Below are 26099 nucleotides of genomic sequence, written 5' to 3'. Positions count from 1 at the left end.
ATCCTCACTGCTGCCATCATTGCCTATTCATTTGCATGCTCTTTCACTCTCTCCCCACCCCCATTTGGATTCAATCTGCACAGCTGCCAGAATGAGAAGTCAGTGGCTGGAGGCTCCTTCTCTTTTTCTCTGTTCTCATTTGCTTAGTGTGAACAGGTGAGCAAGGCACTGATACCCAGGAAAAGTTTGCTCCAAGGACTGGGAACCTACTCTCTAATAGGGTTTAATCTTCCACAGTAGCTCAATGACGTCAACACCCAATGCTAGCTCTGACCATATTCCTGGCGCAACAGAAAAAAACAGCCCATTCAACCTTGGTGTCAATGTCTACAATGATTCTCCAAACTATTGTGGTATACCACTTGTGTATTAAAAAGAAAGTGATACCACCCAGTGATACATGTCTAATAAAACTGCAGTTTGGCCATGAAAATAATCTCTTTTCTCCATTTCATTGTGAGACTCATTCATGTAACTATCATGAGTTCTACCACTATTAATTTTAAATGTCGCTTACGTGAACTGGATCCAAGATTTTGACAGCTGCTTTGCTCCCATTTTTCTTGTTGAATACTTTAAACACTTTGCCATATGTTCCTTTGCCAATTGTCTCAACGATTTCCCAGGTATCCGAAGGATCAGGAAAGCTATCAAATATTATTGTTTTGCCTGTTAAGGGCAGCATCTCAAATAATGAATCCTGGAAATAAAAACCAAAATTTCTGCAAATTGAAGTAATTATTAACAAGCATCCATTGTGGTTATAGATGAAACTGAATAGGTAAAAATGCATTCCACCTAGAATGTCTGTATGCTAGTAACAAGAAAAATGAACAAACACAGGCAAATATTATGATTATGTTATGATTATGTTTATTTTATGGAGTGCCACAGGTTTTACACAGCGCTTTACAAAGCAAAACAATAAAAAAACAGATAAAGTTGTTGTCAATTTAGCTTCCTCCAGATGTGTAGCATTACAGCTCTCATCATCCCCAGTCAATATGGTAGACAATTCAGTCTTCTGCCTTCAAACTATGTAAGACTGTGAAGGACTGATAACAGCTGTTATACAGGTTATGGGGGGGAAATAGCCCCATAGAGCCAGCAACATGACATCTGAAATCACTGCACTGTCATATAATAACTACAAGTTCTCATTTAAGTCACATTTCTGCTATGAATTCATTAAACTGGGGTGAGAAATGAGTGTGACTCTTCAGGCATTGCTGGAGTGCAGCTTCCATCACCTTCATCATTAGCTATAACACTGATGAAAGCTACAGTTTCAAAACATCTGTGGAGGCTCACAGGTTGCCCCAATCTTGCATGAAGTATTTTTTAGCTCAGCTGCATTTTACTGCATCAACCACACAGGCAAGACAATACTGGTGCATCTTACAAGATTGTTGTAAGGCTAACCGTGGTCCTTTAAGAGATTTGGGCTTCATCTCCCCAAAGCCTCAGCCACGTTGGTCAACAGTCTGGGATTCTGGGAGATGAAGTCAAAAATCTCTTAAAGAGCACAGTTTGGGGACCACTGGGTAATGAAAGAAGTGACCCTTTCTGCTATATGATTCTACTATATAGAACAATGATTCAGCCATAATTGCCAGTTGCATCATATGTAATCATAAGGAACATAGTTTGGTGATGTGCTGGAGTGCCCTGCCTGAGAATTTTAAATACCCTTTCTTTAACTGCAGATTCCATGACAGTTGAAGTGGAATATAGTTCTGTAATCATGTGGTGTGAAAGGGTCCAAGGTATGTGAACACTTTGCGCACTCAATTAGCTTTGCATTTAACAACTCGTCTGCTGGCGATATGTGGCAAAGACAAGCAAATGAGTGGGCTGACAGAAAGAGGAGATATGTCTTCATCTCTCATCTACCTGACCACTGCTTTCCATCCTGGCCATGGTGGAAGGTAGGTCTATCCTACCTCAGGTAAAGAACAAAATGGCACTCCTTTCCATTTCACATACAAAAGTCAGCTGGATTGCCAGTTTAGTCTTTCCTCAGTAGTTGCAGTGGAAGAGCATATTCCACCAAGCCTGCAAAGGAGTGAGATGAGGATTGTATAAGGGAACATTAAAGAGCAAAATCACCACAAAGGAGAAACAAATGAAATTGGCTTTATTTACAAGGATTCCATCTTAGGCTATGACATTGGGGTTATACAGATGGGCAGCTCCATGCCACCCGTTTTGCCCCAGAAGGAGGCTGCAGCAACTAGACGCCATGGCCTCTAGAAGGACCAAAAAGAACCCGCTTTTGGGTGGGTTCTTTTGCATCCCAGCAGGGGCAGCATAGGCACTCTCGTGCTCCACAGTGACACCATTTGGGTGCCGTGCCACACAGATATCATCATGGCGCACAATATATGGACGGGTGTGTGCCATAATGGTGCATGGGCAGCAGAACAAGGGCTTTGAGTGTGTGAACGCTCAGCCCTACCTGAACCCTAGTGCGCATACAGGCCGGCACAAAGTGCCAATCTGTACAACCCCACAGTTACTTCTGTTGCTCTGCTTGGCTACATGCTAAGGCAGGAGTGGGAATCATTGGCCATCCAGAGGGTGCTGGACTGTAACTTCCCACGTGCCCCACCATTTGCAATGTTGGCTTGGGCTGATCATAGGTCTCATTATTCCCACACTTGTGCTACAGAGAAAGCAAGAAGAGGACTGACTGGAGAAGGAAGTGAAGTCATCCCTAAGAATATCAGTCTATGTCAATGCTATATAAAGTGGTGGTCCAAGGACTGGTGTCAGTCCCCAAGCCATTGACTACTGGTTCCTGGTAGGTTTCTAAGAAAGAAAGAAACAACTGTAATCAAAGGGCATAAATATTGTGCCACTACCTGGCACATAGGAAAGATATAGGCGGAATAACCCGGATTCGATTCCGCGTCTGCCACGCTATATTCCCTAATTCCAAAACGCTCCTCGTTCACACTATGAAAAGGGGGCCTGTTTGGAATCAGGGTTTTTCTTTTGCATGCTTGTCGTTCCCATTGGAGAAGACAACAGCCATCCTTCATTCGCCCTGTCCCCCTTCCTGGCTTGGGGAAGGAGCGGAGGCCCGGCAACAGCCAGCCTGCCTACCTGGGTGCTGGTGGCTGGAGCCTGGCGGCAGTGGCGGCAAGTGTCAGGGCTCAGTGTTGGCCCTCTCGTCCTCCTCTTTGCCGGCTCCTTCTCTGCCTGCTGGCTTCCTTCCCCTTCTCTGCCCCGGTAGGCCAACCTTAGAAGGAGGCTGAGGTGGAAGGAGAGAGGCAGGCGGGGAGGATGGAGGACATGCGTGCCTCCCCAGTGTCCATGCCTGCGTCCTCCTGGCCCACAAAGGAGGGGAGAGAGTCAGGCCAGGAGGATGGAGGCACACACACACATCCTCCGTCCTTCATCCTCTCGGCATGCCTCTCTCCATCCGCAGTGGAGAATGGTCCGGCATGGAGGAGGAGGAGAGGGCCAGCACCGAGCCATTGCCGCTGCCAAACCCCGCACCAGCACCCAAGTAGGCAAGGAAGCCGGCCAGCGGAGGGAGGGAGGGAGGATGAGGAGCAGTGATCCAAGGATGGCAGCAGGGAGGGAGACCATTGGGTGTCCCTCTGGGGTCGCTGCCACCCTTGGATCACTCGTTCTAAGGGTGGTAGTGGGGAGAGAGACCCGTGGAACCCGGGAGGAAGAGGAGGAGGGTGGGATTGAAAAGAGGGGATTTTTTTTAAAACAAAAGATATATTAATCTATTGAATGCTTTTGTGACTACTTGCCAAGCCAAGTAGTTGCAAAATCACTCAATCAATTAATCTATCTTTAAAAAAAAAAGTACAAAGGCAGCACTGACGGGGGGGGGGGGGATGTTGGAGTTGTCAAAAACCAATGACATTTTTCTCTGCCGTTTTTCCCAATTCTGAGCTGGCATTCCCACTTATTTGCCTTGCTTTAGAATCAATTCTTTAGAAAAGTACTGGCAAAAATGTAGTGTCAGGAAACCCTGGGCTTTGGTGTTTGCCACAGGTTTTTCCCACTGGACTTGATCAAATGAGGATCAAAATCGAGTTCCAGTGGGAACTACGGTGATATACCTCGCATCGAATTTCTGACCTTTTCATAGTTGAATAAGGCCATAATTGCCTATTTCCCACATCAGATAGGTAGGAAAGAGAGGGACACAAAGGGACAAACTAGACCCAGGTTACTCTAACTAGAAGACTATCATCACTGTTACCTGTATGGATGCTTAGCTGGCTGTTTATGCAAAATGTTGGCATTGCTCTCCATTTCCAACAACTGGAAGGCAGAAAGCTTACTTACGGCAGTGCTGCTCAAAGTGGTGGTCTATCGACCAATGCTAGTTTATGAGGCATTAGTGGCTGATACCAGGACAGTTTCTGGGGAAGAAAGAAACAACTGTAGCCAATGGGCACAAAATAGTACGTGTTCCTGGTACACTGTAAAAAAAAGTAGCCAGTCCCTAAAACAAGTTCCTCTAAGAAGGCCTAAATGATATAGAGTAAGCTACATGGCGCATGGTTCTTTCCAGCATTTTGCTGCAGCTTTCCAGTATCTGTTGCCTGAGGCAACCATCTCAGATGGTGAGTGCTATGGGCATCATTGCAAGCTAGTATCTACTTTTTAAAAGTGGCAGTTAGTAACCTCTATCAATTTATTTGCCTGACACATTTGTTCTTATAAAGAAAATATGCAATACTGGAAATGAAGCTGCTTTTGATCTACATAGACTTTGTACATAAGAAAACAGAAAGTCTGGCATTAGCAGACTGTGGATTAAGCCCAATTCTTTTTCATCTCCATGGTAGTCAATTGAAAAAAAAATACGGCTAGAAATAAAGAGTAATTTTTCAACAAGTGGACTGTTGATTCATGTGTGTGAAGAGCAAGCTGGATTCTAAAGTTTAAGCACCATTTAATTTTTCTATTACAAGCCAATATTTATATGTCACAAAAATCAATTCAATATTACACTCTCCAAGTCTATTTGTCAGAGTGGATGACAACAGGAGTTAGCGACCAAAGAACTGGGTCACCCGTAACCCAAGAATTGCTTGCTTTCTGAGCTACCGATATCCAAGTTAGAAATTAAAGCAGCATATCTGATAACAGGGTCAAGGAAGGAGAAAGCCCCTAAATGAAACAATTCCACAACGCTGACTGCACATTCACAGTATTGCTAGTGCCACAGAAGCCAGCTAAGAAAGAACTAAACAACCTATTTAGCGAATATCTGAAACAGGCTGGATTAGCAAGTGTGTAACAATTATTTAAATCAGGAACAGGAATTGTCCAGATGCTGTTGGACTACAACTCCCAGCAGTCTTAGACAAAAGAACCCATGGTGAAGAATGCTGGTGGTTGCTATTTAACAGCATCTGGAGATCCAAATAATTCCCACGCCTGATTTACAATAACACCAAAGCGGGCAATGTTTTCAACATGTTATAATATATAAAGTTTGCATAGTGGCAGACATCAGCAATGCAATGCAACCTATCACTTTCTTCATGTTTTACGCATCAAATGGTTTCAAGCTAGCTAGCTGGGAAAAAATGAACATAATGTGGCCTTCACCAACCTGACATCCTCCAAGGATACTTCTCCCCTAAACCCTACCAGCATTAGCAGAGGCTGAGATTGTGATCCAACATGGGTTTTGAAAGGTTACTTTGGAGACTATGGGGCTGTGCAGACCGCTCCTAAAGGGTGGCCTGCAGCTGTCTTTTTTAGAACCATATCGGGGCCGCGGCAACCTCACATTGTGGTCCCGACCTGGCCTTTCTACGGTGCAAAAAGGAGCCACAAAAAGCAGGTCCTTTTTGCGCCCTGGAAAGGTTCTGTAGCCACCACATCATAGCTTTACTGTACTCCTTTAGTGTTGCACCATCTAAACATAGTGCCAGAGGAGTGTGGGGATGCCGCATGCTGTGTGGTGAGGTGTGCAGTGTTACGTCACCATGGGGGCAGAGTTGGGGCATGCATCATGTGGATGCCATGCCCTGAGTCTGCCCCCAGGCTGGCCTTAATGGCTGGTCTGCACAAGCTGTATAATGTCCACAAGCTCCTAAATTAGCATTCGGGGAGTGGTAATTCAAGGAAGTAACATTTAAAAAACTTTGGCTTCAACATGCACCTGTAGTCCTAAACACAGGTATGAAGAAGCATATGCAGCAGATATCAGTGGGACCCATAACCCTGATAAATTCCCTGGAATAGACCATTGTACAGACACTTAGCTGAGTTAGCTGTACATTCAGCAGAGTGAATCAGGCACTTCAAACTGCAGATGTTAGGAAGCAGCAGCCAGAAGTGGATAACAAAGTCGCCTTAAGCCCCCTAAGCTAGTTCAATGGCTTCTTATCCCCAGATGTCCTCTTTTTCCAGGACATGTCCTACATTTCAACTTTCTGTCCAGGAGGCATTTCAAAATGTCTTCTATTTTGAACATGACTAAGAAGCATGAATTTACATTTATATTAGTGTTTTTAGCTATTATATGATAATGCCCTACATTTTTCTTGCACGTCCTACACTTTGTGGTCCTCCTTTGTGGTTCTGACATCCTAAAACCCTGCAACGGAGTCACTAGGGTTGGTCTCACCCTGTGTGGTAACTCATGGTGTCATCTCCCATTGACTTCCTCCCATACCAAACCAGACAGAATCCTTGGTAATGTTTTTGTACTAGTGTTGCTCATAACTTGTAATTCCCATATATCAATGAACTGTGGCGGGATACATACCGCTATTTAGTACGTATAGAATACGTACTAGGGTTAGGAAGGGGCGGTGCTTCCGCACCCCCCTAACCCTAGTACGTATCCTATACGTACAAGATGGCGGTGCCCCTTCCACATGGGTGCCGCCATCTTGATGTATTGGACGCTGAGTGTCCGTACGTGTCGCGGGCGTTGTGATGTAGCGAGTGCGCCCCTGGCGCCTCGCTACGTTGCAAAAGCGACACAAGAAGAAGCTCCATTTTGGAGCTTCTTTTTCGCTCCGCGCGGGAGTAGCGCCGTATGGAGGCTCCGGCTCCCCCGCGGACCAACCGGCGGCGGCGGCAGACCGCCACAAAGCGGCGGTTTGTATCCCGCCATAATGTGACATAAACAGCTAGCAAAATTAAAATTATACCCAAGCACAGCCTAAATGTATTTACATGTACGTAATATGGTTAAAGTGAAAATATGGTAGGATGCCATTTTTTAAAGGAAGATTTTGCAATCACATTGAAAAACAAAAAACAAAACTGTAATTACAAAAAATAAACCTGGGGGTCTCCCCTTTGTTTTAACCACTGACCCTTGCCACACTCACTCCATCACTTCAGCATTTTAAAGGGATGTAGGCAAACGCCACAACCCATTTCTGCCCAAAGGCAGATGTTTGGGAAGCATCTTTGGGTGTCACCTGGTGTGGTTTGCGCCTCCTAATGACACCCCTGCTTATCACCACTGTTGAAGAAAGATTGACTGCCTGTCCACTGAGGTTTTGTACATGGAATGAGAGGGAGAAATCCATTTACTCTTCACAGCAAAATGTCTTTGGCCAGTTCTGGTGCTCAGAGAAGAGCAAATAAGAATGGCTGGAATAACAGCATACTGTTTATACTCATGTACAAGTCTAGAAATTTAGGTCAAGATATTGATTCAAAAAACCTGAGTCGGCTTATCCATGGGTCAGTGTAAGTACTGTACTTTTACTTTAATTTTTTTTTAAAAAGGGAACCATCCCCTGGTGAAAAGAAAGCATAATTGGGTCTGAAAGCACTGGCCTCCCTCTATTCTCACATCCATCCAGCCCTTAAAGTGAGCACAAAGTTATGTCTGCTGGGATTTTGCAAGTTCTTTGGCATTGTTTTCCTTTAATTCAGCTTTCAGATCCTTTGTTACATGCCCCTAAGTTTTACCCTTGACTTATCCATGGGTCAGATAAAAATCCATAATTTTGGCCCCCAAACTTGCCTTTGACTTATACATGAGGTCAACTTATAGTTGAGTGTATATGGTAGGTAATTGGCTCCTATTTGTTGACTAGAGTCCAGAAAAGTCATTTTTCGTCTGCATGACCATGGGAGCTGGGGGATTCTGGGAGTTGTAATCTAAAACTATGACTTTCCCAGACTCTGGCTGTGACATGCATGGACACAGCAATCAGCCATGTGTATGTCTAGTGTATGGTTGTTGTGACATGCATACACACAGCAACTGGCCAAACTAATCCCACAGATCCCACAGAAACAAAGCAAATCTCAAAGTCAAGCTTTGGAGACATTGGAGTTTATGACACTGGGGCTAAATGCGCGAACAATTATCACACACAATAGCTCAAATAAAGCGATATTGGAAATGCATTCTTGCTGAAATCATGAAAGTAAAAAGGTGTGTGTTAATGCTTCTTTGTGACTGCTTTAATGGTGGGTTTTGTGTGACGTCATGTGAAATTGTTTTGTGGAATTACACAATTTTTCCAGGATAGACTCCCAGTCTCCTTTGTGTGATAAACTCCCTTGCCACCACCCAAAGAGAAGAGAGATTCCCTACTTAAGTCAAGGGTTTGCTCCAAGATCTCTGCATCTAAAAATATGTTTATTGTACTGTTCCAAAACAACAACAACAACAACAAAACTTTATTTGCTGTCTGCTTACTAACTCTTTGAAAGTGGATAATTGTGGCTTAGAGCTCTCTAATAAGAATTGTCAGTAGGGAGGGCCCTTGGTATCCACTGGGCTTTGGTTCCAGTCTAGCACCCTCTGAGGATACCAACATCCCTGGATGTCGGCCCTGAGGCGAACCTATTGGGAGGGGTTTCTTGGCCAGATGTTTTTTAGGGTTGGTCTGCCATTGCCTTGCCCCTGAGGCTGAGAGAGTGTGACCCACCTAAGGTCACCCAGTGGGTTCCCAGGCCTGAATAAGGAATTCAAACCCTCATCCCAGTCCAATTTCAAATCGTTCCCGAGTTATGGAGGCGAACCGACCCCGGGGCTTTCAGGGCCAGGTTTGCTCCGAGGTGGATTGCCATTGCCTCCATTGAATCCAGAGTCGTAGCCCCAACACTCAAACCACTACTCCTTGCTTCCCCATGGCATTAGCGGAGCGCTCTACTGGGACCCACAACACACTACAATTCCCAGAAATCCATAGCCTGGAGCCAAGGCACTTACAGCGCTCTCAAACCGGGTTATTCCCCAGTGTGTTTTGTCCCCTCCAGACGCTGCCTCCTTACCTGGCTCTCTCCAGGGACGCCTCAGGAGGGGTTCAGGGTTCGCAGCCCCAGTTCCCGGAGACAGAAGAGGGGCTCTTCCCACTTTCCCGGCCCCTCTGCCCATCCAGGGACCCGGCCTGAATCCCCGTTAGGCCCCCAAAACAGAGCCCCCTCCTTCCTTCCTTCCTTCCTTCCTTCCTTCCTTCCTTCCCCAGAGGCGCTCTGGCGAGAGGCGCCGATAGTAACAGCCGGGCTGCGCGCGCTCTGCTCCAGTCCCGCCCGAAGGCTCTGCCCTCCAGGCGCTTTCCCCTCCAGGTCAACGGCGGGGCAAGGGCTCTTCTCTCGGGTCTCTCTCTCTCTCTCTGTGTGTGTGTGTAATGTGTGCCTTCAAGTCCTAATTCCGATTTATGGCGACCCCAAGGCGAACTTATCAGGGGGGGTTTCTTGGCATGTTTCTTCAGAGGGGGTTTGCCATGGTCATCCCCTGAGGCTGAGAGAGTGTGACTTGCCCAAGGTTACCCAGTGGGTTTCAGTTACTGGTGGAGTATTTCAGTCAAGGAAGCCATGGCCATGAGCTTGCAAAACCTGAGTTGACTCAGTGGCTTTCCATGGCCCAGCAGGGATTTGAGCCCTGGTCTCCAGAATCGCAGCCCCACACTCAAACCACCTGGAAACAGTCAGGGAGAAGGCCATGAAACCCACTGGGTGACCTTAGGCAAGTCGCATGCTCTCAGCCTCAGGGGAAGGCAATGGCAAGCCTTTCAACAATTCTGGCCAAGAAATCACCACAAGTCTTCACACAGTAACAAATTGGACTAAGACTCTGGAAGATCAGGATTTGAATCATGCAAGAAAACTCGCTGGGGGACCTTGGGCAAGTCACACTCTCTCAGCCTCAGGGAAAAGCAAAGGCAAACCTCCTCTAAACAAATCTTGCCATGAAACTCACATAATCTGGTCACCATAAATTGGAAATGACTTGAAGGCACACAGTAACAACAAACTGCACTAGGACTCTGGAAGACCAGGAACTGGATCCCTGCTCAGGTATGGAAGCCCACTGAGATACCTTGGGCAAGTCACACACTCTCAGCCTCTGGGGAAGGCAATGACAAACCTCCTCTGGACAAATCTTGCCAAGAGAACCCCATGATAGGGTTGCCTTAAGGTCGCCGTAAATTGGAAACAACTTGTAAACAACAACAACGGCAACAAAGGTTGGCCATACTTTCATGCTAAGCATTGAGAGACGTTTCCTTCTAAGTATCTACACAGTACAAATAAGGTACTTTGACACCACTTTAATTGTCATGGTCACATCCTACAGAATCCAGGGATTAGGATGTTTGTAAGGCACCAGGACTCTTTGGCGGAAAAGGTTAGAGACCTTGTAAAACTACAAACTCCAATATTCCATAGGATGGAGCTACAACAGTTAAAATGGTGTCAATCTGCATTATTTCTACATTGCTGATGCACAAAGGTAGCACCTTTGAGACTAGCTGTGCAAATGATGTTGTCATAGGAGCTTTCATAGACTTTGTCTGTTTCGTCAGTTGCATGGAATTCCTTAGATCAATACATCTGAGGAAGTAGACAGTCTCTTCAGACCACTCCTTAGGGGCAGCCTGCAGCCGCATCTTTCTTTGCCAGATTGGGGCCTGCATGCTGAGGCTCTGATCTGGCCTTGCCACAGCACAAAATGGAGTTTCAAAAAGTGGCTTGTTTCTGCGCCACGGAAAGGGCGTCATAGCCACCAGCGTCACAGTGCTCCTTTAGTGCTGCATCATATGGTGGGGTATGTGGCATCACACCAGCATGGGGGTGGAGTCGGTGTGTGCGTTGTGCAGACACCATGCCCTCACTCCACCCAATGCCAGCCCTTGATGCCAGTCTATACAGCCCCTAAGTCTATGAAAGCTTATGCTACAACTTCTTTTGCACAGCTAAGGCTGGGGAATTAATTCGGTTTGACACCATGCTAGGGTTCAATACTATGGAATTACATTTTTGTAAGATATTTAGCCTTCTCTGTCAGAGAGCTCTGGTGTCATAACAAACTATAAATCTCAGGATTTCATAGTATGGAACCAAGGCAGTTAAAGTGGTGTCAAACTGCATTAAGTTTCAAGGGTGCTGCATGATCCCTTTGCATACCGGTTTCCTTCTATGCGTTTGCCAGGATCTGGCAGGGAAGATTATTTTTGGGGACTACCACTCCTCAGAATCTCTGTGCCATCCAATGTGGCTGCTGCCTGAGGGAATTTGGTAAAGTGTATTAAAAAATCATAAAATAAAAAATAAACAATTTTATTTGTATCCTGCTTAGTGTTGCCAAAGTGAAAACCGGAGAGGGCTCCTATACATTTAATGGTTGTATAGAAGAAGGGATTGCAGCAACTGTAATGGTTAGTTGTGTAGAAGGAATTGCAGCACACGTTGCTTGTTATTTGGGCTGTGTCTGCACTGCAGAAATAATCCAGTTTGACACCACTTTAACTGCCACAACTCAATGCTATGGAATTCTGGGAATTGTGGTTTATTGTGGAACCAGAGCTCTTTGACAGAGAAGGCTGAATGTCTCACAAAACTACAGTTCTCAGAATCCTATAGCATTGAGCCATGGCAGTTAAAGCAGTGTGAATCTGGATTATTTTTGCAGTGCAAATGTAGCTTTTGTTGCGTGACATACAACACCTGCTGAAATCCCCTCCTCTACACAGTCATTGAACATACCTGCCTTTTACCCCAAAATGGGAGTTTAGACAGCTCACAGAAATAAAAGAAATATAACTTCATAACCTTAAGGGGAAAAAAACAGAGATTAAAGTCATATTAAAACTGCCTCTAGCATTAAAACAATATAAAACCATATAAAACATTAATCATGGATTAAAAATAATAGAGCACAAACATTATATAATATAGTAGAAAATGAAAACATATAATGCAATCAGTTCCCACATGCCTGCTGGAATAGAAAGGTCTGAGCAGGAAGAAGTGTCTCTTTAAAAAAGGAGTTCCAGAGTCAGGGAGCAGCCACTAAGAAAGCCCTGTCCTGCATTCCCACCAAGCATGCCTGAGAAGTTATGAGAAGTTTGGGCAGGCTTGTAGAGAAAGATATGGTATTCCAGATTGCCTGGAACTGAGCTGTACAGGGCTTTAAAGTAACATCCCCAAGCCCTGCTTATGGGCTACCAATTAAGGAAAAGGATGCTCTCTGTGCTGAAAGATTCCCATTCCTTTCCTGCAGAAAGTGTATCTGGTCTATTTCCTCTTCAGCATTCATCCATGGTTGTTCCCAAGCAACTTTGCTGCCTGGTGCAGAATTACAAACGATCTCCTCACACTCAAACTGAAGAGTACAGTATTAAAATCTACTGAACCATTTTGGCACAGGAGACAAACAAACAACCAAACAAAATATCACAAGTGCATCTCCTTTTCTGGTCAGTAAAATAATGAATTAAATGACCACTATTTTGTTGCCTTTCATAACAAATTAAATTCTGTTATCTGAGACAGATAGCTGACTCTGATTAATTGTAAGGCCAGCCCTGTGTTCATCCTCATAACAACCCTGTGAAGTAGGTTAGGCTGAGATCTGGTGATTAGCTCATAGTCACTTGGGCTAAACACACAAATGGTGATGATGAGGCCTTCCAGATACTGTTGAACTGCAATTCCTAGCAGCTCTGGTACGAGAGCCAATGGTGATGAATGATGGGAGCTGCTTTCCAACAACAGCAGGAAATCTGCATGATTCGCACCTCTGGCCTAAATCCAGTTGGTATTGCTAGTCCCATAAGTAAACACCGAAGTCCCATTTGTTCAAAGAACTTTAATTATCACTAACAGTTGGATTTTGCCTTTTAAGCTCTAAACCATACCAGTTCTCCTAGACCAGGAGTGGGAATTGTGTGACCTCCAGATGTTGTTGCTGTGTGCCTTCAAGTAGTTTCTGACTTATTATGGTGATGCTAAAGTGAACCTATCATGAGGGTTTCTTGGCAAGATTTCTTCAGAGGCATTTGCCTTCCTCTGACACTGGGAGAGTCTCCTAGTCTCCAACACCCAAACCAGTATACCCCACTGGGTCTCTGCTAGACATTTACAGTACCTTGATGTCATTTTGGTATCAAGTAACAACTCTTTCAGATTTTTGCTACTTGAATAAGAACTAGAACTAAAACTATGTAATAGAAATGAAATACTCCATTAATACAGAGTTGGTATAGAACCAAGAATTACTTAGATGCAAATGTAAATAAAATTAATTTTGTTTCAATATAATTATTTCACTATAAATACTCAACCAATGCATTATTTCATTTTTCAGGACCTATAGATGTATCCGAGATGTCAATTAGCTTACTTGCTAATTAGCTTACTTGCTGTTCACCGCTATGATCTTTGGAATAGCGGTATATAAATAAAACAAATTATTATTATTAATATACCAGCTTCAAATCCTGAAACACATTGTTATAGATTTGAAAGGTTGGTGTGGATGTCTTTACAGGATCCCTTCTAACTCAGTGGTACTTGATTCTCTGATTCCTGAGACTTATGAAAATTATTATTTTTAGCAGCATAGCTGTCCAGGGCATACAGCTGGTCAGAGCTTCTGATGCTGCTAATTCTGGAAAAATAAAAAACACACTGAAAAACTCAAGCACTTCCTTTAGGCAAAGGGATGCCTTCCAGATGTATTGTACTGCCATCCTCACCATCTGAAGCCAGCATCACTGTAACTGGGAATTCGGGGGATTGTAAGTGACCTTGGGCAAATCACATGCTCTCAACCTCAGGGGAAGGCAGTGGCCAACCTCCTCTGAACAAATCTTGCCAAGAAAACCCCATGATAAGTTTGCCTTAGGGTTACCATAAGTTGGAAACAACTTGAAGGCACACAACAACAAGACCAACCCATTTGGAAGACACTACATTGAGGAAGACTGCACTAATACTTCAGTCCCAGGAAAGTTAGGCAAACATTTGCACCCCATGATTTCTCACCATGCAGAGAATGGCTGGTAGAGAGCAGTGGGTGGGAGGACCTAACTGTACAGTACTCCAATTGAAATAATCCTATTTAAAAGGCTGTCAGCTTTAGTATGTTGTTAACAGGATATGTAATCCTTTGTATCTAGGGCATAGCTTTAGTTTCTTCAGGAATACAACAATTCTGCAGTACCCAGTAAAAGACAGGCCTCTAGAATGTCTCATGAATATATTTAACCTCAGTTTCCAATGTAAATACATCAGATTAAATCACACGTGAAAAACAGAAAAATCCGGCCATGATCTGTTCATTATATGTTATGGTTTTAAAGTTATATTGGATCCTGCTTTAAGCAAGCTTACCCAAAAAGGTGTATTATACTTTTTTAAATAAAAGAAATAAAATAAAAGGGCTGTCATTCCATATCAACATGTCTGATGTGGTGGTACAGTCTGAAGATAGATCAACAACTCAAGTGATAGCCATTAAAGGAGAGAGTGAGTTTGAGATTAAGAAGATGTTGTGGCCTTCAATGTGCTCTGTATACCAAAATAACCTTTCCTGCCTAGCCATCTAAATGGATTTTCTTTTTACAACAGAGACAGAAGCAGTTCCCATGGAAACTAGGGTGTGAACCATCAAAATCTTTATCAGTCACAAACACCATACCTGGGATTTCACTAGAAACTTGCATTGACTGTGCAGTAGAGGTGATTTATATTCCCTGCATGTTAAAAACCAATGCTCAGAAGTGGATGGAAGGTTGCTCTGAATCTACTTGGGAGATCAGACCTCTGTTAGGTGGGTAATAATTTTTTTTCTAAATTATAGTGGTCCCTTCACATTTGCTGGGGTTAGAGGTGAAGGTAGGGTTGCCATAGTGCTGGACCTCGAAACCGGGAAAAATGTAGGACAAAATTTTCAAATGTAGGACACACAAAAAGTGTGTCCTACATTTGAAAATTCTGTCCTACATTTTACTGCGATCGCAGCGGGGAGCGGAGGCCAAGCGGCAAGGGAAAGCCTCCACTTAAGGAGGCTTTCCCTCCCCGCCTGGGCCCCGCCACGATCGGAGGCCAGGATCGGGGCCTCGCCTCGTTCCTGGGACCCTCAGGGACCAGGAAGGAGGGGAGGAGGCCGGCGGCGATCGCCCCGGCCTCGCCTCCTTCTTGGCCCCCGCGGGGACCAGGAAGGAGGGGAGGAGGCCGGCGGCGATCGCCCCGGCCTCGCCTCCTTCTTGGCCCCCGCGGGGACCAGGAAGGAGGGGAGGAGGCCGGCGGCGATCGCCCCGGCCTCGCCTCCTTCTTGGCCCCCGCGGGGACCAGGAAGGAGGGGGGAGGCCGGCGGCGATGGCCGGGGCTTCGCCTCCTTCTTGGCCCCCGCGGAGGCCAGGAAGGAGGGAGGAGGCTGCAGGGAGGCGGGGAGGTTGGCGCGGCTGCGCCCAAGAGGCGCTGCCTCCCTGCAGCCTCCTCCGCCTCAGGCCTCGCTGCCCTCCTTTTCCGTCCCAGGCCTCAGAAAGGCCTTGGAGCCACCACGGTGGCGGAGGTGGCCGCGGTGGGCGGGGCCGTCCCGGTTTGGGCGCCAAACCGGACCGGGACCGGGATGGCACCGCCCAAACCGGGATTGTCCCGCCGGGGGGCGGGATATGGCAACCCTAGGTGAAGGACCCACATGAAAGTGGAAAAACCACAAAAAAATACTATTCTTTTTACCCAAGAGAACACCTCTCTAGGAACCTCCAGGTCCTCCGGTGTAACTCTGTGATCAAGATCTGCCAAAAATTGACTGTAGAATCAAGCCGGAGGACCTAGAAATGCCTAGAGAAGTGTTTTCTCTAGGACCATCTAAGTTCTCCAACACAACTTTATGGTCAACTTCCAACAGAATTGTGCTGGAGGACTTCAAGATTCCTAGATAAAACATATTAATCAAAACCACAAATAATCAAATCTGCAAAATTGAAATCTGCAAATTTAGAGGGCCAATTATATTTCTAGTGATGTAACTATAGAAGCAATGTTGCCCTTTGCTACCTCCTCAATTATATTGCAGAAACAGAGAAAGGTGGAGCTAACTGGGAATGGATTTTTGGGTGGAAAGACTGTGAGCTCCAGTCAGTTCTGGTACTCCGAAAAGACTATTGGGTTCATAATTCATTCAAAGCACACCAACAACAATAACAAAGATGTTCTGAATTTCTTCTGGTTATGGAAGCTCAGAAAAGCTTGGGGCACTTGCCAGAGAAAATGTTGGCAACCCTAGTACTACACAAAAGTTCTGTGTATAAACTGGCAGGCACTGCTTGAATGGGCTTTTTTGCCACATTGTTACCCACCCATCTTGCAAATCTGAAGCCAAATCCATAGACACACACCCACAAAAATCCCTAGGTCTTGCACTAATCTCAGGGGATATTCCAAAGATAGCCATCTGGGGATTTGGATTTGTCTTCTGCTCTATCCAATTAGGGAGTGCAACAAACAGTCTCATAAACAACTTTATATTTTCTGGAGGACCTATGTCTAAAAGGATAAGTATGATGAGAGAGCAAAAGTCCTGTCGGCATTGTCAGCTCCATCCACAAACCAAGTTTTATCACTCCTCCCTAAGAGCTGCCAAATCCAGACCTTGACAAAATGTCTGTACTTTCACGCGTTGCATAGAACTAAACCAACAGCAAAATCCTCCTAGCACTCAGTTCTGTTGATGCAAATCAAAAGTGATTAAATATTTCTGGAAATATTGCTTTGAATGGAATCTGGAATCCTCACTGGAAGCCCTGTTGTGGGTTCCACCAGCTTATGTCCCCACATAGCTTGAGTGTTGGACTATGACTCTGGAGCCCATGGTTCAAATCTCCAAATCCTAGTTATAGAAGCCCCCGGGTGATATTCGGCAAGTCACACTCTCTCGGCCTCAGAGGAAGTCACTGATGAACCCCTTCTGAAAAAACATTACCAAGAAAACTCCACGTTACGTTCACTTCAGGGTCACCATAAGTTGGAAACAACTTGAGGGTGTGCAGCAACAACAAGAAAGCAATACTTCTGAGGCTTCAACAGGCAATTACCTGCATGGGAAATTTCCCTAGTCCTACCTCCAGGTGCCCAAATACCCTAAAACCACCAAATCCACTGTCTGCCTCCATCTTAAATCTGAGGGGTTTTAAAATATGCCCCTAGATGCCTAAATACCCTAAAGGCAACAGATCTCAATTGATCTTGGAATTTAACTAGGGTCAGGTCAGGTTAGTACTTGCATGGGAGACCACTAAAAATAATAGGTGCTGTAGGATGTATTTCAGAGGAAAGAACTTGCCAAGGCACCTCTGAGTATTCTTTGCATAAGAAAACTGAAAAATTCATGGGGCCACCATAAATTGACAGGTGTCTTGAAGGCACACAACTCTTGAAGGTAATTTGAAGGAAACCCCCACCCCAGTCCCATGGCTGTAAGGGATCCTGGAAACAATCAAGGCATTTTTTGGAAATATCCAGGACCTGCTTGTTTTTAAAAAATGGCAACCAAGAAATCCAAGAATCACTGCAGTCAGTGTCACTGCTCCCCTTCCTCATCTTCCTCTCCTTGGCTGTTGAGAGGAAGAAAACAGAGATACCCCCTGCCCCCCCCCCCCCGAATATGTGGCTTTTTGTATAAAACAACAATGTGCAAATTTTGCACACAATCAGTCCCAGACTGAAAAGAATCTCATTAGTCCAGGATTATTTTTATCATGGTTTCTCAAAACTCAAGAAACACAATAATTTTTTTACTTTGGGGGGGGGGGGAATATTTTCAAATGTCCTTCCCACCCTGGCAATAGGGCAATGAAGCTACTTCTACCTTCTTTGTATTCATTTATTTTCCTTCCATATCTTTCAGGAGAAAGAGAGTGTCCCTGCAAAGGCAGGGAGATTTGCAGAGAGGGAGGAGGAAGGCAAGGAGGTGATGCAAAGCTATGGAAGAGAGGAGAGCACTATATTTTATCAAAATTTGGCAGCAAATTTCATGGTCAACATAAAACTAGGGGATACTGAGGCTAGATAGAAGGGAGCTTGAAGACTTGATGTGGCTCATGGACTACATGATTCTCACCCCAACTGAAACACAACCCATCAGACTGGTTACATTTATCATAAAGTGAGCCTGGCATTAAGTTCCATCACATGTTATATTAGGCTGTTTTCTTCCTTTATAATTCAAATCAGAATTGAATGTAGACATTAAATCATTGATTTGTCATGTTAGGACAGCAGGGGTGGGCAGTTAGTTCAGGATACAGCTCTGTTTTATGGTTTAGTCTCTTTGAAATTTCATCATGCAAAAAATAAAACAAATTAACCAACTGGAAACTGAAAATAGTGAACAAAGTTTAGAAGGGGGGGGGGAATACGGGGGGGGGATCTGCTTCATTTTCTCATTTAGTAGCAATAAGGAAATGCTTGGCATATTCTCTTTCTGTTAAATAATGCACCTTGGTAAACATGAGGTAAACTAATATGCAGCCGTTTCTTTAAACATTAATTAGTGTATGTGTCACATTGCTCTTTGGTGCCAGAAGCTGACCTTTGTTAAACAAAACAGCATTTTATTAATAGATTATTCTAAAAAAAAATTCAGATATTTTGCAGTTAAGACAGCCTATGGATTTATTAAATGAATCACGTTAGTGGCCATTCAGTTTTACAGAGCAACAACAGAACATTAATTCGTGTCCCAAGCCACTTAATAATATAAAAATGGCTGTAGAAACAAAAGGGGTCATGAGGGTAGAGGTGAGCAAGAGTAGATAAGTAGTATGTATTAAGTTCAGCAACGCATATCTATTGTCCTATACACTATACTGTCAGAGCACTATTTTTCACTTTACCATGGCAAAGTTCTGTGGAATTCTGGGATTTGTAGTTTAGTGAGCCCCAAGAGCTTGCTGGTTGGGAATTTTAAAACCCCTCCATAAACTGCAAATCCCAGGATTCCATACAATGTTGCCTTTGCAGTTAAAGTGGAATATAGTGCTATAACAATATAATGTGATAGGCCTCTAGACTAGATTTTAGTAGAAAGAAAGGACATGCAGACCAATTCTTAAGATTGCAGGGGAGAGTGTAGTGGCCTGGGTGCTTATGAAGAGTAAGTTTTTAGTTCCAATTTATATTAACCACAGCTTTCTTTGTCAACCAGATCCATATAAACTGTGATTGTTGAGCTTGACAATGATTCTAGAAGGGGGCATGGTTGAACATGGGTACTCCAATGTGCACTATTTTGTGGCAGGTCCCACTGGTTCCTATCTTCTTTTCACAGTACATTCCATTTATGTGCCATAATCACATGTCCTCCGCTGACAATTCCTTACCGAGACAGGAATTAAAACAGCTAAACAGCTAAAGAATCAGCTGTTTTAGTCTGCTTTAGTAAAAAATGGAAAATGGGGAGAGAAATGAAGGAATCAAGCAATACCTTTGAGACTAATTTATTTTAGTTTTGTGGATATTAATCCACATCTTGAGCTGAAGTAGTGGGTTGATATCCATGACATACCCTCCCAACATTTCACAGATGAAAACTGGGATGCATGTGGCTAAGCAACAGCAGAGTGCGGTTGAGATGGTGAAAATTAATAATGATGAAAGACACAAGCTTGGAGAGACTGAAGCAGTTTGCTGTTGCCTGGGCCCACTGGGAAGGGCAAGATTTTGCCCCCCCTCCTCTGCCAGCATTAGTTTTCACTGAACGCACTTTAAACTCAATTTCCAGCCATTAAAGTAAGCTGACCCCAAAAAAGGGAAAGCAGGAGGAGGAGAAACAGGCATTTTAAAAGCAGCTGGAAAAGTGAGAGAACAGAGAATCAGTCAGAACTGACTCAGCCAAATCATAACAGTCAGCAGTTATACCATGAAAGCTGATTCTAAAATAAATCAGTGTGGACTTTATCACACCAGGCTTGTAAGGAGTCACAATCGCATTAGTGTAGGAATGCAAACAGCTCTTCAAAATTGCCATGTCTCTGTCCCAGTCTGTCTTCCTCACACCAGTCTCCATAGCCCTGCCTCCCTGCTTTATACCTTTCCCAACATGACTTTCAGTCTGTATTTATTTTATTTATATTTCTAGTGCTATTGCATGATCAAGGAAATCCATTAAATAAAAATAAACAACGGGAAAAAATTGAAAAAAAGAAAAGAAAAGACAAACCACCTGCTTGGGAATAGCAAGGGGGGAGGAGTATAATTGCCCCCACTTACACCACATGACTGCATATCTGAACTGCTTCAGAAGGAAGTTATCATATGTACATCAACAATGAAAAACCAGCATGATTAGGAGGCATTGATGGGTTTTGCTCCAGCTGCAGATGGACTACAGACCAGCTACTGGACAGACACAGCATCGTGTGATAAGATATGGCCACAGACACTACTATTCTCTAATTCCACCTTTCAAGCCTTGTGTGATTAAGTCCTTAATCACAGAGATGCTGCTTGACCTTCTTATTCCCTGTTTCATTTTATGAGAAGAGCTGTGTTAACAAGTTACTGGAGAGAAAGAAACCCCACCAAAAAGCTTTCCATGCTTATGTGTTGGACTAAAAATGTGCATGGAGGTGTGGATGTGCATGTTAGCTTTGCACCTAATATCTCATGCACAGGCAGCGTTCCTCATTTTCAAGCATTGGGCACAAAGTCTATGTAGGCTTCTGTAACCACATTCATCTGACTTAGGGGCTGTACAGGCTGCCCCTTTTAGCACTGGATTGGGGCTGCGGCAACTATATGCTGCGGCTCTGATCTCGCCTTTCCATGGCGCAAAAAGGAGCCACAAAAAGTGGCTCCTTCTTGCACCCCAGAAAGGTCACCATAGCTGCGGCTTTTCAGCTCTCCTTTGGCACTGCGTGATGTAAACATAGCACCAGGGGAGTGCTGTGATGCTGCACACCAAGTGGTGTGGCACATAGCATCACACGGGCCTGAGTGCGGAGTCGAGGTGTGTGTCATATGTACACCACACCCTGACTCCATCCGCAGGCTGACCTTATTGGTCAGTCTGTACAGCTCCTTAGTTACAAAGCTGCAGTGGGCATTACAAGCCTGAAAAAAACCCAGTTTCCCATCCCAACCATAAAATCTCTGCAACCATTCTAACATCATTTCAGATTCCAAACACTGCTATTTAACACATGAAGGGCTGGGATCCTCCCAAGCACATGAAGGTGTGGGATTATACTAATGACCACATCTCCATACACTGTATAGGCATATGTTAGGGCTGGGGGGGGGGGGTCAGCATTGTCCTACAAATTGATTTCTCTCCCGCCAATATGTCCCTCCAACACCCACTAGCAGGCATAGGACAATTTTGCTATGATTTTGGCCCTATCTGGGCCATTTTAGGCTGGGGAGAGTCCTCTTTTTCTAACAAGAAGTAACCCAAATATTTACTCTGATGACATGTCCTGTTGAAAAAAAACCTTAGTCTTAAAATGGCCCATTTTCAAAAATCCAAAACACTGGAGCTGGGAGCCACAAATATGGCCCCCATCTGCATCCCAACAACATGCAATTATGACCTACACATGAGGATGGCTAGACCCTTTTTGATTTTGATAATTAATAGTTATAGTAGAACAACACAGCAATATCACAGTGAGAAGTTGGGGAGGAATCTCTTTAATTCCTCTTGGTCTTCATTTGTTGGTATAGACCCTTCCTGGTAATGTTTTTGAAACCAGTTGTTATCAAAGTGTTTTTTTTTTAACCAAAAAGTGAATTAAGCTCATTGGTTCCATGCAGGAGGTACAAGCTATGGTACATTCTAGCTTTGTGGTGGTGTGCAAGCACTGCCTTTGTTCCTTTATAAGAAGGCATGCACCCAAATGATTAGGAACTTTCTGAAACATTACAGTGTGAACTTCCTTTGTGTAGTATCATTAATAATAAGTGTAGAACAGGTAGTACACTGGCAAGCCTTTGTGTGCTACGTTGAATGCCTGGGAACTTCTCAGTTTCAGAGTAATGAATAAGCCAAACATTTCTAATTCATGAAGAAAGAAAGGTCACTTTTCTATTCAGTATGGTAACTAACAGTGGCAGCCCAAGATCCCCTACTGCCCTCTCTCTCTTTGCTTGTGTCACCCATGCTCCTCCTGTCTCAGCTGCTCACCTCCCTTTATCATCCCTATCTTGCTGCCACATCTCTTTCACATTTGACCTCAACTCACCATTGTCCACCCACTGTGAAAAGTTATACCAGGTTTAGAACTGCCTGATGCTTATCTTAACAGAACACATAAAATCCTAACTGTGTGTATCTGAGGAGTCCTCAAGGTCAGATATAGTGAGTGGCTGCACAAGGAGGGTGTGTCTACAATGTAGAAATAATCCAGTTTGACACCACTTTAAGTGCCATAGCTCCCTTCTATGGACAAGGTCTTTGCCAAAGAGTGCCTCACAAAACTACAAATCCCAGGATTCTTTAGGATGGAGCCATGGCAATTAAAATGGTCTCAAACAGCATTATTTCTACTGTGTAGAGATACCTTGAGACTGTCTGTCTTCCATGGCACCCCACCCATACTGCCTGTTCTTGAAGATTCCTCAGAGCCAGACATCTGGGCCTTGACCATCGTTGGTCAGTAATTTTCTCCACAAAAACAGGGGTATCATTGGGGTGCAAGGGCCTCACCAGGTGACACCAGGTGAGTTACCTGTGCTGCCAATCCTAGGGACACCACTGCACAAGAGCAGCCAAAGCAGGGCTCTCCATCAAGGAAGGGATAGCAGTGTGATTCTACATTCCTGCCACTCTGCCACCTAAAGTAGTGCTATAACCCCACCTAACGGGCAGGCTGGCCCTAGTCCCTAAAACAAGTATAAGTCACAACTAAAGATCTGGCTTCCAGTTCTAGAGGCTAGGTCAGGGTGTCACTTAGCGAAACCACATTTATCCCCATATTCTGTACTGTGGTGAAAGAATAGTCAAGAGCAGCCTTGCAGTACAGTTCATTTACAGTGATATTCTTCTTGCAGGCTCAGGTGGAATACAGTTGGATTCCCAGTAAATAATACTCCATATTGCTTAGGGTGTAGCAAATGACAATTTACTTTAAAACTGAACTCTCAGATCTCTTCCCAGGGTCAATCAAACATCCGTTTAAATCTAGAGTCTTCAGACTCTATGTATCTTCTTACAGGCAGGTTGTACTTTTACATGTTTCCCAACTAAAAACAAAACACATTCAAAAATTGCACATGAGGTAAGAAATAAGCAACTTTTTGTTTGACATACTCTTTTTCTCACCTTCATCTGAATAAGTGCATCTCAGCTATTGATGTTATGTGCTTTTAAGATGACTCCGACTTATGGACCCCCTATCCTAGGGTTTTCTTGGGAAAATTTATTCAGAAAAGGTTCACCATTGCCTTTTTCCTAGGGTCACCCAGTGGGTTTCCATTACTAATTTTAAGTCCAATATGCATACACAGGCACACAGAGCAGTTGCTTCTGGAAATATATGCCTGTAGTACACTTGGCTGTGGTCTGTCTATGTAGTGGGGAGTGATACAGAGGAAGAAATTAAACTGATAATTGCACATTAAAATCTATCCTTAGCCAAAACACACTGAAATTAATATTTATTTATGGTTTATGCCCTTAAGGGCCAATGAAATCTCTGAGCTTTGTCACTGTGAGGATGAATGGCATAACTAATGAATCATTTTAACAGGCATTTAGAAGGCTATTATTTCATTAATACACATGGGATTACTGCACATATGGCAGTTCATGATTGTTGGTAGGGGTAGTTTTCCATAAACCTAGGTATTCAAGGGGTAAAATCCTGTGATAAGTGGTTCTAATATTGATTAGAGAAAGTGGCATCAAGCATCTGAATGGTGTAAAATTTAGAACCAGTATAACACTATCATTGTAGATTTCACACCAACCACCAGCTCCTATCAATTTGTATAGTGGAGAAGGTGAGTATTATCTTGACTTCATTGGCTGAAAGAGCTGCTCTTGCTTTTGATGATAACACTTGTGAAAATTAAATTGATAACCTGAGGCAATTTATAAATATGAAAACATAAAATGTGAAGGATTTAGTGAATACTGTGAATACTGAACAATTTCTGGTTTAAATAAAAACAAAACTTCTAATAGATGAATAGATCTATTGAATATATACAGTCATCCCTCCTTAGCCACAGATTCTGCACCCATGGATTCAACTATCCATGGCTTGAAAATATTCTCTCTCTCTCTCTCTCTCTATATATATAGATAGATAGATAGATAGATAGATAGATAGATAGATAGATATAGATATAGATATAGTTTTAACAAAATGTTAAAACTAAGGGACCCATTTTACAGTGCCATTATATATAATGTGACTTGAACATCCTCTGCAAGGGGTCCTGAAACAAATTGCAGCAGATATCAAGGGTTTACTGTATATGCTATAATATGACTTTTGTTTCAGGGCCTAGTTGCTTTTTTAGACCTCATCTTCTAGAAGCTCACAGTTGATGATGTTATTGAAGGGATTCTGGATCTAGATATACTTGCATTTAAGGTAGCTTGTATGTGTGGTGAATTGGAACAAAATGGGCTCTTCTTTGGAAAATTTAGGCTCCATTCATTCCTAAAATGCAAATAACAAGCAAGGTTTATATTATTCTTGTTATTGGTATTCGAGTACTGGTGCTTGTGGTATGTCTGTTTAATTTCTTGCTCCACTGATTTACAAATGGTAGAAGTAGCAGGGGATCATCATCATCATCTCTGTGCTAGACTGAGAGAAAGACCCCTAATCTCTTAACAGCTAGCAGGCAAAAGGCCAGAGAGCACAGTTATCTCAAACAGCAGACTGACAATTGAAAACACAGATGACAGAGAGATAATGGAAAATTTGGAAAGCTTGGGGGAAATGGCAGGCAGTTGGTGCTTAAACGATTCCCATCATTCTTGGAAGAATGAAAGCTTTTTGTATTTTGGTCCTGGACAATTGGGAAAATTGACATGGGATAAACCTGCTTCTAGATCTACCACTCAAATGATTGCAAGGAAAACATGGTGCAATAAACCATGCATAGAAAAATCAAAAAGATTATCACCATCTGTGTATTCACTTTTAAAAGATGAATCACACACATGTACTAATACACACACACACACACACACACACCAAATATTTTATTGAAGTATATAAAATGCAAAATATGAGGCATTCTGGCAAGAAACACCAGCTTCAGGCACCACTTAATACAGAGAAGAGTATTCAAAAGCTGGGGTTATAAATTTCAGGAAGAATAATAATCATTAATAAACACCCCTATGCCCAACAGTCAATTAAACCTCATCGATTAACAGAGAGGACATTTTATACTCTATCTCTACATGAGGGGTATGACTCTAGAATTAAATGCTGGTCCAAGGGTGCTTCTCTGACTCTCAGGCCACAAAACCTTTTCAAACTGTCTTTCCTGACATCTTAGGGGAAATTATTCTCCTGAAAGACTCTAGAATATCCATTCACCTTTGAAATAGGAGACAGTTTCAGGGCAGAAATGGGTGGGCAACCCACCCACCCCCAGTGGCACCACTAGAGTTTTGGGGGTGTCTGGAAAGGGCTACTGGCAGAGATCACAGACTCATAGAGTTGGAGGAGACCTCAAGGGCATCTAGTCCAACCCCTTGCCATGCAGGAACACACAAACAAAGCATCCCCCGAACAGCACGCCATGCAGCCTCTGTTTAAAAACTTCCAAGGGAGACTCCACCACACTCCGAAGGAGCGTGCTCCACTGTTGAGCAGCTCTTATTGTCATTAAGTTCTTCCTAATGTTCTTTCTGTGTAGTTTGAATCCATTGC

At 43.7% G+C, this 26099-nt stretch overlaps 1 protein-coding gene across 3 annotated transcripts in view; it reads right to left on the bottom strand.

The window, feature by feature from the left end:
* MYO3A (myosin IIIA) overlaps window positions 1-26099 on the bottom strand; it is a 191110-nt gene that overhangs the window by 116931 nt on the left and 48080 nt on the right. For all 3 annotated transcript variants that reach the window (XM_089533391.1, XM_089533390.1, XM_089533392.1), the window contains exon 2: window positions 518-700. In XM_089533391.1, coding sequence (XP_089389517.1) covers window positions 518-700 — 183 coding nt within the window. The remainder of the gene's footprint in view (window positions 1-517; window positions 701-26099) is intronic.

Source organism: Sceloporus occidentalis, unplaced genomic scaffold (genome assembly GCF_023333645.1).
Source record: "Sceloporus occidentalis isolate IW3139 unplaced genomic scaffold, rSceOcc1.0.p SCAF_7, whole genome shotgun sequence".
Taxonomy (NCBI): domain Eukaryota; kingdom Metazoa; phylum Chordata; class Lepidosauria; order Squamata; family Phrynosomatidae; genus Sceloporus; species Sceloporus occidentalis.
The sequence above is the reverse complement of the archived record's forward strand: the minus strand, read 5'-3'. Positions and strand labels throughout refer to the sequence as shown.